The sequence below is a fragment of the Pleurodeles waltl genome, chromosome 5 (assembly GCF_031143425.1).
Source record: "Pleurodeles waltl isolate 20211129_DDA chromosome 5, aPleWal1.hap1.20221129, whole genome shotgun sequence".
Lineage (NCBI taxonomy): Eukaryota > Metazoa > Chordata > Amphibia > Caudata > Salamandridae > Pleurodeles > Pleurodeles waltl.
The window spans coordinates 960,115,506-960,134,589 of NC_090444.1; the positions used below are offsets into that span (position 1 = coordinate 960,115,506).

The window sequence follows — 19,084 nt, forward strand, 5'->3', positions numbered from 1 at the left end:
TTCCTCTTTTAAATTACTCCATTGAGTTTCACCAATTACACAACCATCAGCCAAAATGAAAACACCATTGGATACATATGTTTTAAATAAGCAAACTGTTGAAAGAGCAAACCAGATATGGGGAAGTGGGCTTGGCCTTTCACTTGATACCAAACACACAAACTCTAAACGAACAACTGTTCAAGCAGTTTCTGGTCCTGCTGCTTGGTTGCAGGCAACACGTGTTGATAAGAGAGGGGTGGGGCGCAAGTGGAAAGAACTGTACTTTTGTTTTGTGCGTACTGCTGAAAGGGATTGGATTTTGCTTTCACTGAAAGTTCCTGACTTACTTTGTTTAAATTAGTAGTTGGTGCAACTCTTTTAACAAAGACCTGTCTCTTTCCAAAGTGCATAAGACACCCAGCTTCATGTACAATATTTATTAATCAACCTTTCAACTCAGGCAGATTTCAGATCCAAGCGGAGTACGTATTCTGTGTGCGCACAGTCTTGTTGATAGAAGCCACCAACTTTCTGAAAGTGCATCTTGTTTGTTTTAAAGGAGGAACAGCTGCATGCCGTTTTGTCTGCAGCAGTCGGAACCTGTTCGTTGGGACTGCTTACTGGATCCATTAAACAGTGGACTGCTGAAGGTATAAATATGTTTCATTTTTTTCCTTTCTTTCAAATTTCCTTTTTCTTTTAATAACATTTTAACCCATTTTGTGGTTCTGTACTTGTGCTAAAGTCTGCCTTTTTTTTATCAAATTAAGAGCAACCAAGGTCTGCTGCTAATCTTCGCTTTATTTTGGAATGGACGTGGAATAAAGTGATCAGCACGAAAGAAGATCTTGATCAACTCTGTAAGTTCATTTGAAAGACTGAAATGCATCTGTTTGTTTTTTGGAATTGGAACTTTCATATATTCACATGCCTTTTTATATTTCTTCTTAACAACTTAAGAAACAAAATCTAAAGCTATGGCCCATTCACTAGATTATGTCCCTGAGATCTTCTGTTTGATTTGACCTCAGGAGACCAGGTCTGTGACATTACATCTCGGAACCTAGGCTTGTGAATATCTGGTAGTGGAATAATAGGCTCTGAATAAGATTTGTACTGACCGGGTTCGCGATAATTAGGTAAATAGTTCCATATAGTCATTTGTTAATTCGATAGGTTACCCTTTAATATGTAGCCATATAGAAAAGTTCAACAACCATTACTTGCAGGTTAGCATTACTTGCAGGTTAGCACTGCAGAAGACTTTCAGTGTTTTTGTATGCGTACTTTAGCTTCCACAGGAAAAGTGGCAGTCCACCTTCTCCAGTAGTCCGTAATCTTAAAAATAACCAAAATGTTGTACTGAGCACTTTATGAAATTCAACTGGAAGAATGTGCATCTGTTAAGTTCTATGTTTGCTGTCTTCAGCGAGACCATAGTATTGATGACTGACAGCTTGAGCTTTGCTGCTGCCAGTCTTTTATTTTTAATACCAAAATCATTACTGCACCATTTCATTTTAAATATTTATTTTGTTGGTAAGTATATGTGTTTCTTTCACATGGTTTCATGGTGTCCTTGTGTTTAAATAAACTGAATCATCAAAAATAGTTTTGTTAGTGTTGCACTTTAACAGAAGGTCACAGATTCATTTTCTTATGATTTCAACGATTATTTGAGAACAGATGTGTAATGCTTTTCTCATAGTTTCTCTTTACTTAGTGAAGGCGTTATTGCAGTTACAGCAAGTCCTATCCTGAAGCAAAATTAAGGGCCTGGTCTAGAACTCTGAGGACGGATTTCCCATCTACCTAAATCGAAATCCCATTACATCCAGTGTGATTTAGATCTTGACTCATGGGATATCTGTCACCATTGTGACAGAGTAATCCGTCCGCAGAGTTCTAAATCAGGCCCTAAGCTTTTCTCCCAAACCCACATATGGGTAACTCTGTAGTTTGACTGACGGTTCTCTCCTTAAGGCACATGCAATCAAAGATTGTTACTGAACAGATGTTAGTGATCCTTACAGGAATCTCACATTTTATGTCTCCAGGCGTGTGCTGTGGTCTTATAATTATGTTTCCAACAAGATAACTGTTCATGCCACAGAGCCATTTATGTAAAGCAGTAACCTTGCTGTCCTTAAAGTATTTGTCTGTGTTCGCTTAGCTCACAACAGTCGCAGGTCAATTAAAGTTTTGGCACCCTATCTGAGCTCAGGCTTCTACTAGATAAAGCAGTACAACTATAGTGGTCACTGTCTACCCATCAGATCTCACAAAATATTGGTGACTTGTGCAGTCATACTACCCTAAAGCCTTCCATGGGGCCATTGTAAGCAATTGTAGTGGCCACACTATAGTTTCTCAGTTGTAATAAGCTCTGTGGAAGTAGTTGAACTGAATAATTCTATCCCGGGCACCATCGTTTATAGCTGGACCACTGTATAATCCCTCTGCTCAAACACTCAGATATTCAGCACACTCCTGTGTCCTTTCCATGGTATAGTTGAACATGTTTACTTTGTCCCGCTTTTTATGCATACTAATAGCTCATGAGAATCAAAATACTCTGTGCCTCCTTTCGAGAAGAAAGACCACACTAATGTAGTAAATTAGTGAAAAAGATCTACCGTTACCCTCCTATTTGTATTTCTAGTTTACATTCAGCAGCTTAAGAATGAACGCCATCTTAAACCGTGCCATCCTACTTAATGGCGATAATATTCTAAATGTGCATATCGCTGTGCTAGGACTTAACATAAGAGTCCCATTCCACTCCGAATACAGTTCTTTCTGTGGATACTTGTTCACTAAATGCAAGTATTTACTTATGAAGCTGGTTGCCTGTTATTATTGTATGTTGTTACCCCCAAAACATAGACACACATACAGACTACTAGAAGAATATCTGACTTTCTTCATTTGAGCTTTATGGCTGGTTGATTCCTAAAGGAGGACACACACCTCCACCACTCTTTGTACAGACCATTGTGGTGTCCCAGAAATTGTAACATATCTGCCTTGGATCCTTAATAGATTTCATCACTTGGATGATCCCACTTATTTGACTCTGCTTGCTTAAAAAACGTAACTGATTCAAGGGGCACCCTCTGAAGAATATCTTATGACGCAAAAGAGACCCACTTGCATGCCTTTCTTATATATTCTTTTTAGGGAACCAGTGCCAATGTTCATATTTTCGAGAGTGTTTCACAGGTGTTTCTACTCTGGTTATTGGAGGCTTTTGCAGTGGTGCCATCATTGGGGCCAGAAGACCACTAAGAAAGTGAGCAGTGCTAAAGTTTTGTGAGGCACCTGATGATGTAGCTGGGTGGTCTATTTGGCATAAGACAGCTTTGATCAGAATGACCCGAGGCCTAATCAACTCGTTGGTCATGGCATTAAGCCAGTGTCTTAGACTCAATGTTGAGGTGGGTTGGCCTCTATGAAGCATAGAGCTTTGAATAGAGTTTCCCTTATGGTGTAAATGTCATAGTAGCAACAGCACAAAAATAAATAAATGGAGTCTTGAAACGTTTCATACACTCACCCCTAGTCACAGATCTGGGTTTAATCCATCATTATTTTGCTCGACATGTCACCCCTGTTTGGACCCAGCCATAAGCAGATCAGTCTTGACCCTGCTCCCCATTGGAACACAAAGCTCGAACTGTCAAGCCAGATCCTCCCTGGACCCGAAACAAAGGTCCTGGGACCTGTTTTGGGGTATCACTCCTCATCAGCCAGGCTAGCTTGAATCCAGTGGTGCTGTGAGCAAAGAACCCACGTCTGGGCATAGCCCTGCCACTAAGGGTGCACATAGCAACAACACAAAATAAATGATGGACGGAGTGTGGCAACTTTTCAAACACTGACCCCCAGTCAGAAATCTGGGTTTAAACCATGGTTATTTTGCTTGCCAGGTCACCCCAGTTTTGACCCAGCCATATGCAAATCGGGCTGGGCTGTTCCCATGGGGAGCAGGGTCAAGACTGAACTGCCAAGCGATACGATAGTAGCCTCCTTTAGGTATTCTGGTAGAACACCTTCTGTAATCATTTCCCACTGGTGTAAACCGGTTTCTTAAGACAATTTAAAAAAAGAAATAGGAGGAAGACATTTGGTCCTGGGTTTTTCCTCATTTGCAAGCCATCCAAAGATAGCTTTCTCTAAGGAAAGCTTCTTTAACCTGTCTCTTTTGGTGTGACTAAGTCCCTCATTGGGAGATAACATTTAAATTCTGTTAAGTCAGCTTCTTCTCAGCCAAAGTTTTGCCACGTAGACCACTAGAGTCTTCTGCAAGCGGACTCCTGCCTAGCAGACTCCTCTGTTTAGCTCAGTCACTGTTTTCCGAAATGTGTTCTGCATTCACCACCCGGTACTTTAATGCACCAAAGTGTATGTTAGCCGTGATCTCCATCCATTTCGTTTGTCACCAAACGCTAGCCACTACTTTTGTAGCTGATTAAGTGTTTTGAAATGTGGGGGTACCCCTGCCCTCTCCTTTACTTTCCGTTAGAGGTACACTGTTTTCTTTTCATTTCATGTTTGAGCTTCTCTTAGAAAGTCCTGCTTGCATGCACTGATCCAACATTAATCCGAAATATAGACCTTTGCTTAAAGATTCAGTCTAATTTAGAGAACAAATGATATACTGCTGAAGGATAAGTGAACTTGCACTCTAAAGGGTGTCAAGCACACCAAATGCACTATCATGGAAGTGATGCAAAGCCAGGCAGCAGTGATCTTACGCTAGTGCTCCATGTCCTCGCACCAAATCCGTCCAGCTCCCCATGCATAATTGTATTGTGGTACACTCTAAGCCCCATAGTTCTGGCAGGGTTCTTCTACAGCAATATTTCAAGGGAGCAGCCATATTGTTTGGTTCAGAAATGTCCAGGGCTGTCCTTTAAGCAAGCTTTTAGCCATGTCTATTTTTGTTGAAGTGTGCATGCTTTTAAACAAGATTTTATTTATATTGCTGCTATGTAGAATTACTTGTTTGAAAACCATACCTGCCTAAAAACTCACACTTGGTTCCCAACAAATGGGTCTCTTAGAGCAGTAGGATTGCGGAGGTAGGGCCTCTTAGTAAAGCTCAGAACCACACCTTTAAATTTTATTGCTGAATCCATTCAGAATAATATCCATGAAAAAATGCAGAACTTAATTCTGTCTATCTTTTTCCCTGTACCTTTTTCTTAAGCATGCTGAAGTCCTAGCTGCCTATTAGATTTCAACTATCTCTGCCCTTTAAGAACTTGCACCCTGTTTCCAAAGTCCAGTAGCTCTCATCACCAAGCTTCTGTCTCAAAAGTATCTTTCACCCCTCGCCAGATTGCTGGTTTCAATTCTTCTCTTGAATCTGTGAGCCTTTTGCTGGTGCCAACCTCAAGTCCTTCAGAGTGGTAAACCCAATATATTCACTTTCACAACAGTAAATATTGAATTGTGGAAATTTCCCCTCTAGACATACCGAGTATCTGCTACAGCGACACAGAGGAAGAAAGTGAAAAAAGGCAAGACTTTGCATTTCTTGTCCTTGATCAATTTCCTCCGTCCCAGTTCCCATTGGCCAGAGAGGAAGGAAAAGGTGAAGTGAGGAACTTTAAGCAGTTCTTCACCAACTTTCATAGTATTTATTAGCAATAAAATATGTCCATGATAAACATCACCTTTACCCTGAGAAATCGCCTGACTTGTGGGCCTTGCATTTGTATTTTTTTAAGGTAAAAGTGTAAGTCACTTCATAAATGATTACTTTAATTTTTTAACTGCATATTTCATTTAGTATTCTAAGAATCGCAGCAATACTTTAGCAAAATGTAATTATGATTTTCTGCATTTTGAAATATAGACTTCCAGTGTATTTTATACACATCATGCTTGGTAAATAGGTGTAGCCCGGGGAAATGTTAAACACTTAACATATTTTTTTTAATTTTAATTGGGATATCAGTGTGTTAGACATGATATAATCACTTCAAAGTACAACCGTTTCTTTTTAATCTTTTGGAGGCTATGTATGTAAAAAAAAAAAAAAAAAAATTATAATAATGTAGCTGTGCCTATTTGTATATGATGTCCCCTTTGGGTTTGTTGGTGTACTCGTCTTGATTGCTTCTCAAGTGTAATTGAAGAATTTCAGCCCCTGCTTGTTTGCACACACCTTTCACTGGCAGGTAACTAGCATCTAAATTTCAAAATGTAAAATCTGGTACTTTACTATGGCACAGCTTGTTCTTCATGTTGAGAATTGGGGTGGTTTTGGGGCTTATAAATTTCAAAGAGAAATTTCGGTAAGCTTGATCCAGTAGCACCCTCAAGTACAGTAATTTTGTTGTGTCCAGATTGATTATTACATTTAATCCTGGCCCCTTCATTTCTATGAATGGTTAATAGTAGATCTGACTTTCGTTATTTTGGTAGATCCCTTTACTAATACTTTAAAAGTTATTCCATTGATTAACAACCTCTACTTTGGCATCTTTGAATGAACCACAAGAGTTCACTAGTTACTGCCAGAATTATAACCTACTGTGCAACGCTCAGGTATTTTGTAGTCAAAAGATAGATTCCTCCCTATGGAAGCCAAATGAAGTTCCTCAATATACGTCTGTCTCCTTCTATGACAACTAGAAAAGTAGAGGCGGTCCTTATTTGCATCGAATCATGACAACCGACCTGCAGGATGTTCAGCTAGGTAACATTGGCATTACATATAAATGTGTTGTTGAACTTGCCAGCCCATTTTATTCTTTGGTGGAGAATATCAAGGCATCCTTGAAAGGGAAAAGGAGTGGCGAATTTGCTATAGTGAAGTGCTCGGTCTTTGGGAGATCAGATTTATTGTGAAAAGTTCCACAAGCCCTTTTTTTCCTTGTTATTTTGGCAAAGGTGAGATTTTCTTGTGAGTTGGGATACTACCTAGACATTGATCCCTCAACTCTTTGTGTCTTGAGCACTGTTTTCTCATTTGAATATCAATTTGCAGACCCAGATGCATTTCACCCTACTAATAATAAAATGTTTCTCCAGAAACGTTAAAAAGATTTTTTCACCTATGAATCAAGATGGTTATTCAGCCTAGAGTACTAAAACTGAGGTCCTGTATTTTCTGTCATTGTTATCAGTCTCTGTAACTGACTCTGTCTACCATGCCCCAAATAATTCTTCATTAACCAATACTTGCCTTAGTAAAGTAGCAAATACAGAACATACACAATCCTCACCCACATATGCCTTTCAATACAGCTAAAAACACGTATAAGCTTAATAGTATTTAGCACATTAGGCTATTATAATCTACACATATGCGTCCTGTGGTATTCCTTTGCTGCTCTCGACAAGGTCTTAGGTTTTGTCAGCAGAACTCAGTAGTTGTCTGGCATACTGACACGCAGTTATGTTGCCAACAAGCTTGCTGGACCTCAGTCAAAACCTGGTCTCAATACAAAATATTGACTTGCATTGAAAGCAGTGCATAGAATGGCTTATACTACCTCTCGGACATCCTTTCTTCCTACACGTCAACCCTGAACCCAAGATCCACTAACCTTGACCACCTAGCCACACCCAAATTCCGTATTTTGGCTTGCACTTTCAGTTCTTTAACCTATTAGATTGCAGGGACCGAAGTAATTACTGCACCACTCCACACCCACCTAATAGGTGGAAGGATCGTGCACACTATCTGATCTGGAACATATATTGTCTCTCCATCTCTGTGCCCTCCTTCTCCATGCACCTTCACAGAAAGGCACATGAGATTGTGGCGCACAGTAGGGTAGATACACAAGCACATTCTTGCATACTTAGTGCATCTGTTATTGTTAGAGTTCTTAATATTTTTCTGTAGGAAGCTGGCCTGGTGTGTGGTGGGCACCTATGGTACATACACCTTATACCAGGTCCAGGGTTCACCTATTAGTAGAGTGTAGTCAGTGTCTAGAAGCCAGGCCCTCTAGAGTTTGCTGTGGAAGGCTTATCTATATATAGACCTGCAAAGCTCATGATGAACCACTGTAGTCGCACAGCACTTACACACATGAAAGAAAACACTAATCTTTACAAAAATCAAGGTACTTTATTTTTTATCACAATACCACAAAATACTAGAAGGGCAACCCTCCAAGAGGAAGTAAGTAGTACACTAATAATATACCCTAGTAAACAGGGAAAAGGTTAGAAAACGGTAAAAATGCAGTTACACAACAGTGAACCCTAGGTGGAGCCCAATCCGTATGCCAAAAAAAAGGAATGCGAACACACGACCTCCACCTATAAGTGGAATGTGTAGAGGGGAGCTGGTAGTACCAGGAAACCACCAAGTTAAGTAACACCGTACCCTCCAACGACCAGGAAAGCAGGAGTAAATCACTGGAATTTCCCCAACTCACCCAGGCAAGATTGCAAGAAACCAGCGGTGGATTCCTGGAGTGGAAGGCCTGTGGAGAGAGGTACCAAGTCCAAGAATCACTGAGGAGTCCAGGAGGAGTAGTTGCTACTACCCACCCAGCTGTACTTGCAGGAGTTTGTTGTCGGTGATGAAGAGAAGGTCAGCACAGTAGCCTTCGAGCCGGAGGAGAGTTCCTGAAGGATGTAGAAGATGCCCCAAACTGGAAGGAACATTGCACACAGGTGTCTGTGCGGGAATTCAACCAACAAGCCTTCTGCAAAGGCAAATACTGTGGTTGGTGGAAAATGGTGCTGCTGAGGACCAGCAATCCCCAGGAAGACTCAGCCCAGGAGGGGGAGTCCAGGGGACCCTCATCGTCGCCAAGAGTCTACAGGAGCAGAGACAGCACCCACAGGCGTCCCACAGGACAGAGACAGAGTATGCAGAGGAGCCCACACTGCACTACTGGAGAAGGGGCCCACACTGCAGGAGAACCAGGCAGAGGGTTGTGCATCACAGGAATGAGAGCTGGGGTCTGGAACTACCCAAAGTCTGAAGATCGCTGGGAGAAGATGCAAACAAACCTTGGCAGCTGCAAGAGAAGAGGTGCACAGGGGTACTGTCCTGCGTGGGAAGGCAAGGACGTATCTCCACCAATGTTGGACAGCTGGCAGGGAGGACTAAGAGGGCTACTCTGGACCACCACCTGTTATGCAGGATCCACGCAGCTCAGGATGAGAGGAGATCCAGGCAGTTGGTCGTTGTTGCAGTAGGTTCCTGTGGATGCAGGGGAGTGACTTTTTTTTTTTTTACACTATGGGAGATTCCTTCTTCGATTTTGTGCAGACTGAAGACTTGCCGCCCTCAGAAGATGCATAGCTGGTGTAATGTTGCAGAAGCTGGAAGGAGTTGTGAAAACAATGTAGCAAGAAGAGTCTTCTTCGTGAATGCAGATTGTCGGTTCCTGGCGGGTCCTGTTGCGGATTCAGTAGCTAGAAGTCAAAGTTGAAGTAGAGGTTGCACAGGAGTCCTGCTGGAATCTTGCAAGCTCAATCTGAGGACTTAAGGAGCGATCCTAAATAGCCCTGAAAGGGGGATTGGTCACCTAGCCAGGTAAGCACTTATAAGGAGGGGGCTTTGACGTCACCCGCCTGGTCTGGTACTCTGGTACTCCGATGCTCCCAGGGATCCCTGCCAACCTTGGATTCAAGATAGCAGATCCCAGGGATCCTCTGGAGGAGCTCTGAGCACCACCCCTTGGGTGGTGATGGACAGGGGAGTGGTCACTGTCCAGTTTCGCGCTAGTGGAGTGGCTGGGGGATGGGGTGGGGTGAACTGGTGTGGACTGGTTTATGCACGGAGGTCACCAAATGTGCCCTTCAAAGCATACCAGTGGCTTGGGGAGGCTACCCCTCCCAAGCCAGTCACACCAATTTCGAAAGAGAGAGGGTATTACCTCCCTCTCCCAAAGGAATTCCTTTGTTCTGCCTTCCTGAGCTTGATCAGAAATAGCAGTACGAGGGCAGAAGCCTGTCTGAGGGGTGGCAGCAGCTTGGGCTGCCTGAAAAACCCTGCAAGATGGGTGGTAGCAGAAGGACCCCCGCAGCCCCCCTGTTGCTCATAAGATGTTGAGTGAAAGGGAGTCAGTGGGAGCATTAATACCTTCCTGCTTATTCCAGTCTACAACCTGATCCTCATTAATTCTCCAGTATCGGCATATCTTTCATATTTGCATGCTTGAATCGTCCCCGTCGTCAAGGTGGGAGTCGCTCGGTACATTTTAAAGCAGTAGCAGTAATTAGCTTAGCTTACAATGGCAAAAGTCATTAAAAGTAATGGCTTATTCACAATATTTAGAAAGAACCAAACTTCAGCCAATCAGGCGACTGCACCCTTTATAACACTCCCAGCAGAGGCATCTTCCCTGCGATTTTTGACCTTGTGGGACCTGAGGTAAGAAAAGCCTGCATTCAGAAGATCCTCACAAAGAATGTATCTACTGCCTTCACCCAGCCCACAAGGTAAAAGATTGTAAAAAAAATACAGGACTTTATCTACAAAAACTCTCAAAGTTAGAGAGGGATATTTTGCTCTGGCACCTAAAGCTTAAAACCAAAACTGTTTATTTCTGAGTAGGAGGGTATTGAAAGTTCTGTTACATTCCAGACAAAATCTAAAAAAAGAGAGAGGTCACACCATGGGTCTCCTCAGAGGCAGAAGAAGGCCGTCAAAAATGTGCATCATCAGTGGTCTAAAGGCCTCTCTCAGAAGATTAGAACACCTGAAATCAAATCAGAACCTTCTACACCATCAATAGAGGTGTCACTAAAGCCATCAAAGTCCTCGTATGAGCCAGTTTTGAGAAAACACAAGGTGACAGACAAGACATCCTCTACGACAGCAACATCCGTCGAAATCATAATCGAGAACAGTACAAACTAAAATGTCTGCCGTCGCACCATCAATGACCACCACTAGACTATGATCGCATCATCGACAACTACCTCCTTCTCATTGTCGATGGGCGCACCGTCAAAAAAGACCACTCCTTTGATGAAGAGCTTATAGTCGATGAAGTATGTATTTCCGATGGGACCATCGACTGAAACCGTCAACTAAGACATCGTAGACGAGACTTTCAACTATGCAATTGGGTGAAGACATCATAATATTAAAACCCTGACCAAAGAAACCACCCATGCTGATTTTAACCGCATCTACACCACTGACTGCAGTCTACCCCTGTAATGCTGCGTCCAGAACTTACTGTCTCCGTTCCCACCTAGCCACTTCCTAGATCTTGAGGAGTTGGATGATGGTGAACTGGGACATTTAGGTCCAGCTCACAACCCATCTGAGCTGTTTGTGACATACGAGGATGACAAGAGGGAAGGGAATACTATGAACCTGCTTTTCAAGGCCAGCAATAGCTTGACCAGCTGCGTCACTGTGGATCAATGCCATCATTTCCCTCCCTCACAGGATAGGTCCAGGTTCCAGCAACCTTAGACCAGGATTTGCAAGGAATGCTCCTGGATTATTACAAGTGATTTTCAGCACCAGCTAGAGCGCAATCTTCCATTGAAACGCCAGATGCTGTTCCACACTCACTACAGCCCATGCCACCACCTACTCCGAAGATGACCCCAAAGCTGCATATTGCTATGCCACCTCGAGATGACCCATCGTCATCACCTGAAGATGAAGACTGAGAGGAAGGTGAAATTTGAGACACACAATCTTTGACAAATGAATGGGATAAATACCTCAGTTTGACCGCTTCTCTTGCAGGGTCACAGCTAATAGATTCGCCACCTGAAGACATTGGTGGATTTCACACGCTTCTGAAAAGAGCTGCAACATGCTTTCAATTACCAGTCACAATCAATCTGTTTGTTTTCTACATGACTTCGAAGTACAGGCCAGAAAGAGGGTAAGGGTAATCCATATAATTACATCTACGAGGAAGGCCTCAAAATAATGAAGACGCCAGCTATGGTTGCAGCGGTACTACTACGTATCAACAAGAAATATAAGGCACCAGTAGGAGCACCTTGTTTCATAGGACATCCAAAATCAGATTCAGTAATTTCCCAAGCAGCTCAATGGTAGTCCAAAAATCGGTCGACTTCAATCACCACTTCTCCTGACAGAGAAGGCCGATGCCTAGATAATATTGGGAAAAAGATTATCCACCATGTCAGCCATGATTGTCCGAGCAGCTATTTCCATGGCAATTCTTGGAAGATATGATCGCCAGATGTGTTAGACCATTGCCACATACTTAGATCTTTTGCCAGAAGACAAAGTGGAGGCAAAACCGATCCTGCAGGATGGGCAAGGGTCAGCATCTGAAATTACAGATTGCACAATCGATATTGCTTCTGTAGGCATCAGGCAGTTAGAATTGGCAGGGCAATCGTCACGACTACAAGGTTCCACCAGGAGGTTCAAACAAAGAATCTTGGATATGCCTTATGATGGTGAGACTCTATTTTGCAAGCATATCAACAATGCATTGCTCGCTTTCAAGTTAGACACCGAAACTGGTAGGTCCTTGGGAACTCCCCACTACCGGAAAGGCATCCTTTAATTGCGCTTGTGTAAAAGGAACATATCCTTTTTGAGGTAAATATCAGAGGAATCAACCATATCAATCATTCTAACAGCCTTTTCGATCTGGCTAGCCACAGAATCAATCCTATCGAGCACCACCAACCACGATTTTCTCCAAACAGCAACCTAGGAGAAGGCAAACCGCTTCGGCCAGAGACAACAGCAGGAAGCAATGACAAGCTTTTAGTGCCGGTTACAATCTTCACAATGCAACATCAGGTGGGAGACTGAATCTCATTTTCATACTATAAACACCAATGAAAAAAGATCACAATAGACAAATGGATCCTGGATCTCATCACATATGGGCCACACTGAAGTTCAACAAAATTCCACCTCATACACTACTAAAACAAATCCTTGCCCTCTCACCTCCATCTTCTTTGCAAGGAAACGTTAGATATGTTAGCCAAGGGTGCCATGGAAAAAGTCACAACTTCACAAAAAAGTCATGGCCCTCAAGAAATCAGGAGAATGGTGCCCCAATCTCGGGAAGCTCAACAAGTACCTAAAAAAAAAAAAAAAAAAAAAAAAAGAAATTGTATGATGCACTCCAGGAAATTCTCATCCGTCTCCATCATAGAGATTTCATGACAAGCCTCGACCTCCAAGATGCTTATTTTCTATCGCAGGGATTGAAAATTTCTCAGGTTCACAGTAACCAACACTCATTACTATTTCAAGTTGCTCCCTTTTGGTCTCCGGTTTGCACTACGAATTTTCACAGAATGTCTTGCTTCGGTAGCGAGCTGTTTAGATCAAAAGGGCCTACAAGTTTTTCCATATCTTGACGACTGGTTGATGAAGGTGCCGTCCTCTCACAAAGCATCCATGGCTCATCAACTTGCCTTCAGATGTTTGAAACCTTGGGACTCACAGTAAAATGTCAATGAAATCTCCTTTGTCCTTCAACAAGGATCTGTTTTGTAGGGGCAGCCTTAGATACACTGAAAGACAAAGCATACTTATCTTCAGACAGACAACAGAAATTTTTGCCACTGGCCAAATATCTTTTAAAAAGACAATCCTCTTCAGTTTCTACTGGACATGATATCGGCCATACTCCTAATTCCCAATGTTCGTCTAAGAATGAGGCAGTTTCCGGAACAAACGGATGTGCAATGGCTCAGAGTGGGTAACTCTTTTGATGATGTCATCCACATATCACCATCATAAAAAGCGCTCCTCCTTGCTGTCGACGCACTGCCAGCTTGACCGCCAGCTAATTGCACCTCAACCCCACCAGCGCTTGTTCTGGGGCTGCTGATTCCAGCAGCTACTGCCAACATTGTCATTCCTCAAAAACAAAACTTCAACAACAACCTAAACCAGCTTATTTCAAGCCCAGCCTCCTACCTGTTAGCCTCACATGGGCTCTGCTGATCCTTGAACCTAGAATCTTGAACCTTGGTTCAGTTGTGACTCTGCTTGACCTTGTTTGACACCATTGATCTCTATAGATCTCGCTACACCTCCTGCTCCTGCCCCTCCAAAAGTCTCACTGGCAAAATGGGGGTAGCCAGGGAGGAGAGGCGGCGCAGGAGCAGTCCGGAACACCTAGAAGCACAATGAACGTGCAAGAACACCCTGGACTAGGTCTAATCCCAGGAAAATCCAGAAGATGCCCAGCGTGGCCATGCCTCTCCCACCCTCTAACCGGCAAAGGGAGAAGTCAGGGAGGAGAGGCGGTGCAGGAGCTGCCTGGAACACCTAGAACCACCTATGTGCTAGAATACTCTGGTCAAGGTCTAATCTCAGGAAAACCCAGAAGACACTCAGAAAGAGAAGTGCTGGGAGAGCTACTATCCTCATAAATATAAATAAGTAAATATACCACCGCACGTGCTCGCGGCATATTACCCGACAAAATCATCAAGCAGCCTACCAAGCACTTACTGAGCACCCCACTGAGCTGCACAGCTGTAGCAGTATCAACAGCAGGCTGCAGCCGAAGTGACTAAGCAGGGTAGGGCCGCCATTAGGCCCCTTATAAGTAGGTTGAGCCCTGTGCCATGGAAGCAATTCTGAAAGTCCGTCAGTAGAACCAAAGTGCCAGAACATAAGATCTGACAAGAACCGGCTGCAAACAAGCCCCCCTTCCCCCCCCCCCCAAAAAAAAGACACCCTCCAGCATTCAGCAAGGGAACACCTGTGAACAACACCACTGAGTTGGAGCCTTCTCTGCCGTCAAGAAGTGGGACATCAAATTTTTTTACCTTTCTTGAAGGACACAATGGCTGCAATATACACAATCCTAGACAGCATCTCTGCCCTTCCCAGTCTGATTATCCCAATTAAGAGGAGCACATCACTGGAAACAAGTGGTGCAAGTGGCTCACATCAAATGTTAACGTCACCGTAGAAACCTATAAACCTAGCAGCCGAACAAGATCAAGACTTCACACCACCCAGTCACGCCACCTCTTGCCCAAAAACCTCTAGAAGCGGTAGCTCAAATCCACCGGCCCTTCATAACAACAAACAACAATCTTTATTTACTTTCCTCGATGCAGGGCTCTGCTCGGGCTCCTGCAGCAATCAGTCCTTCAGCGGCAAATGCAGTAAAGCAGCCCCTGCACAGCTCGTACACACACAAACTTTGGTCTTGGTCTGTTTCCCTTTCAAATAATGCTGATTTATTACAGGCATAAGAAGTTAAAACTGCTCATATTGAGGACATCCACCCCCAAAGCACTTGGAAAGCCCAGCACCAGGCAACATTACTCAAAAGCCGGCAGTCCAGCTGCACAGGGTATGCAAAATTAAGCTGATCTCCTCATCCTGCGGCATGAGGGCAATGAACAGCGCATACCAAAGCTTCAGCAAACCTCTTCCCCTCTGCGGAAGCGCAACCAAACTATAGGGAAAGACCTAACACATGCACTTGATCAAGCAGACAACCAAGACCCAACAGTCCAGCTGTGGTGGGATAGCTTATGTGTAACCCTGCAATCATCTATCAACATCCTAAACTTTTAGTCAGACAAGCTGGACACACAGATTGACACTATTAAATTAATGGCTGATCAAATTGCGGGAATTAATCAAAAATGGAAACCCTTTCATCTCGAATAGTGAAATCACAGGCAGGCCCCACACCAAAGCAAGAGCAATGTACCTGCAGCCGCACTCTGACATTCTGTTGAACATTTTAAAAATCGCTGCAGCCCGCCAGAAATCAGGAAGTAACAATGAGACCACCAACTGTAAGCCCCACCCAAAAACTGGATGTGATTTCCAGCCAACACGAGCTGATCTGTGACTCAAAAAAAAACCATCACTTGGATCAGCAACGAAACCACCCATCCAAAATTAACGAAAAGACAACACAAATGCCTATGGAAAGCCAGGAAGAAGCAATCCGATCATAAGGACGGGTCATGCAAAATAAATACCCCATTTTTGCTAAACAGCTTGCCAACGCAGCCCTAAAGAAGGCTGATAAAGGCACCAGGACATTGGACTGCAGCACCCTGTCCTTTCAGGCAGATTCATCCCTGGCAGCCTCAATGTCAGAAGACACCACCCTCCCCAAAACAAACCAACTCAAGAACAAGTTGACACCTGCCCACTAACATGCGTGGGGTGTAACACGTTCGTGAAAGGATCAGAAACTATTGATAGCTTATCCCCAATCCCGAACCACTCTGCCGGAACCTCTTGTTCAACCTCAAAACACAGGATCAGAGTCCAAGACAATATTGACAAACAACCTGCCTTCGCTGTAAACGGGCAAGATCTATCTCAATCCCATTCAGACCAAACTGGCCCAACATAACTCAACCAACCACAGTCTGCAGCTGGGGAAAAAAGTGCTCCAGGTCCACACTTCCTTCCTGGAGAGGACATGTGACCAACAAACTAATGCCAGACCGAAAATCATAAATCCACTGGTTCCAGGCTACACTTCGTGCCAAAGGCATCAACCCGCCAACGTGGAAGCCTCAAGAGCCAACACTGCGGAACATCTTTTAAACAGTAGGCGAAGAGTAAACGTAGGTATCCATGGCCGCTCAGTTGTGGAAAAACCAGCTCCTCTTGCAAGGCAAGACTCACTCATAGAGTCGCCACCCTCTGCTGGAACCAAATTCCATTACTTCAAGGTCCAGCAAAACCTGACAGCATTTTCAACTCAGAAGGCTCTACTCCTTGTCCACACGTTCCTACGTGCCACAAAATACCAAGCATGGTACATGCACAGAATGCATAGTCTTGGCAACCACTGCCATCAATGCACGAGGGACTCCCCCCTTAAGCTGTAGTTCCAACCACACTATCCCTCCTAGGGAGACCACGAAATTCTGAATAGAGGGAACATTGTGAGGTTCCTAAAACCAATTCCAGAGCTAAACACCTTGTCCTTCGCAGAACTAACAACTGTAGAATTCCAACCAATTAAGGACAATAACCGACCAGAAGCCACCCCAACAACCTGGGAATAAGCAGAAATAGTAGATCACATTCTGGCGTTTGCTTCACGCTTTGAGACCTGATGGACTTCAATAGCCAGGCCAAAGGTATCCTGGAACATAGCAGGTGCCCACTCATTGTTGGAAATAGGCTCTCCACCTAAAGCCTGGCACAACATGGATATAATTGCACTCCAGGAAACCTGGTCACAACAGGTTTTTCCGCTGTCTGGTTTCACGTCCTTTCAAATAAATGCAGTTGAACACAAGCAGCATGGGAGGCCAGGTGGGGGTCTAGCAGTTTACTTCTCATTGACCCTGAAAATGGATATAGAAGAGCGGCTTCAAGAAGTCAAAGACTGCAAAGTGCTTAAACTCTACATCTGGAACTCCCAACAATAGGCTGTTGGTGTTGTTGGTCAACGCTTATGTACACCCCTGCTTTTCCTGCAAATGAGCTCAAATAAAAAGCCTAACAGCTATCATTGAGTACTACCGCCAGACCCACCCTGATTAGGACATCATTTTGACAGGAGACTTGAACTCAAATTTAAGGCTCAAGAGGCAGACGAAATACTAAGTGCTGCCAACTCCCACTGGAACGTCCCAACACCAGTCTCATCGACCTTTACTCGTCGTGATCAGCAGGGAGTACAGCTGGTGACGTCACTGGAATACCTCAAACTACGGGTACTAAACGGGAGGTTCATTGGTGGCTCCCAACCAAGTCACACCTTTCACTGCCCTAGTTCATGGTCTATTCTAGACTATACCCTAGTCCCCTAGTATACCCTAAAACTCTGCCTCTGATCCCTTTGGTTCAGCAATTTCAAATAAAATATACCCCTTCCTGTAACCATTCCCATCAAATATTGACCTAAAGGTCTGCCTTGTCTGTGCATAAACCTGTCCCGGCACAAATGGGCTCAATAGGGTCAATGAGCAAGAAGAGACTACGTTGGTCATCTGCCACAATAGGTGCCTTATCTTCATCTGCAAAATTGCTGATGTTGGAGAGTCTTAAAAACCACGAACACATAATGGATGCCTGGGAAGACTTCCTAGTGAAAATACTGGACCAGCATTCCCCTCGCAATCCATCACGGCCATTTCATCGAATCACTCCGGCCCGCCTCTCAAAACAAGCCCTATTCCTCAAAGAAGCTTAAAGGAAGGTGGTGAGACGTCTGAAGGCTCACCCAAGCAATCAGCTACTCTGGAAACAACTTAAGAACTCAGAGTATAAAAAACAAATACGTAAAGACAAGACCGCAGATTAGAGCTCTTTTTGGCTAAAATTAATACATGCTGCAAAAGGGAAAAATCCTAGGGAATTCTGGGGTATCATCAACAAGCTAAACACCTGAGGGGAACTCAAACATCCCTGAAAAGATCTGGGTGAGTTACCTCAAGACACTTTTCACAGCAAAGTGCCACCCCTGTGGAAACATCCTGCAACTGCCAGCATGGACACCCGTAACGATTAACACCTCCTCGCCGGGCGACTGGGAGGCGACCAAACTCACCCTGTTGACTGACCGGACACATCGAGCTCTCCTAAAGGCCCGTCGTTGACGGAGCCCTCAGGCCAAATTGCCTTCCACAAGCCATTTTTAGGGAAGAAGCAGTCTTCTGGTCAGAAGTACTAACCTCCTTATACCAGGAAGCAGCTCTAGGAGGAAGCATCCCTGTGAGCTGGCTAGGCTGTATAATCAGCATAATAATAAAGATTTCTTAAGAGGATGTTTACTGAGTGAGCATAAGGACCTGCAGGGGAGCCATAGTAGCCTGCTTCAATCCACACCACCCCCAGCTGAACTGTAAGTTTGTCAAATTCTTGAAACATGTTATTGAAAAGAACGATGTTCAGGCTTCTTAGTTTGTGTGTCGTTCAGCCGCGCTCCCCGGAAGACTCTTATTTGACACCTCTTAAATTCAGGACAATAACAAATTGATGTTCCCCTATTTAAAGTCATCTTGAGTTTCCGGTCGGTATATCTTTTATCTCCTACCATAAGCAAAACACTTTATTTTGATTAATTCATTTGAACTTTTAACTCTTCAATTTACATTTCTTTGTAATAAAATCTTGTTTGTTTCTTTCTTTCTTTTAAAATGTTTTTACCATGTAATCTGGAAAAATTGTTATGTTTTTAATTAACTGAAACAGTAA

At 43.7% G+C, this 19,084-nt stretch overlaps 1 protein-coding gene across 2 annotated transcripts in view; it reads left to right on the forward strand.

The window, feature by feature from the left end:
* The window catches only part of AHCTF1 (AT-hook containing transcription factor 1), a 1,009,458-nt gene that overhangs the window by 146,723 nt on the left and 843,651 nt on the right, over positions 1-19,084 (forward strand). For both annotated transcript variants that reach the window (XM_069235080.1, XM_069235081.1), the window contains 2 exons: positions 542-632; positions 753-842. In XM_069235080.1, the coding sequence (XP_069091181.1) occupies positions 542-632; positions 753-842 (181 nt within the window). The remainder of the gene's footprint in view (positions 1-541; positions 633-752; positions 843-19,084) is intronic.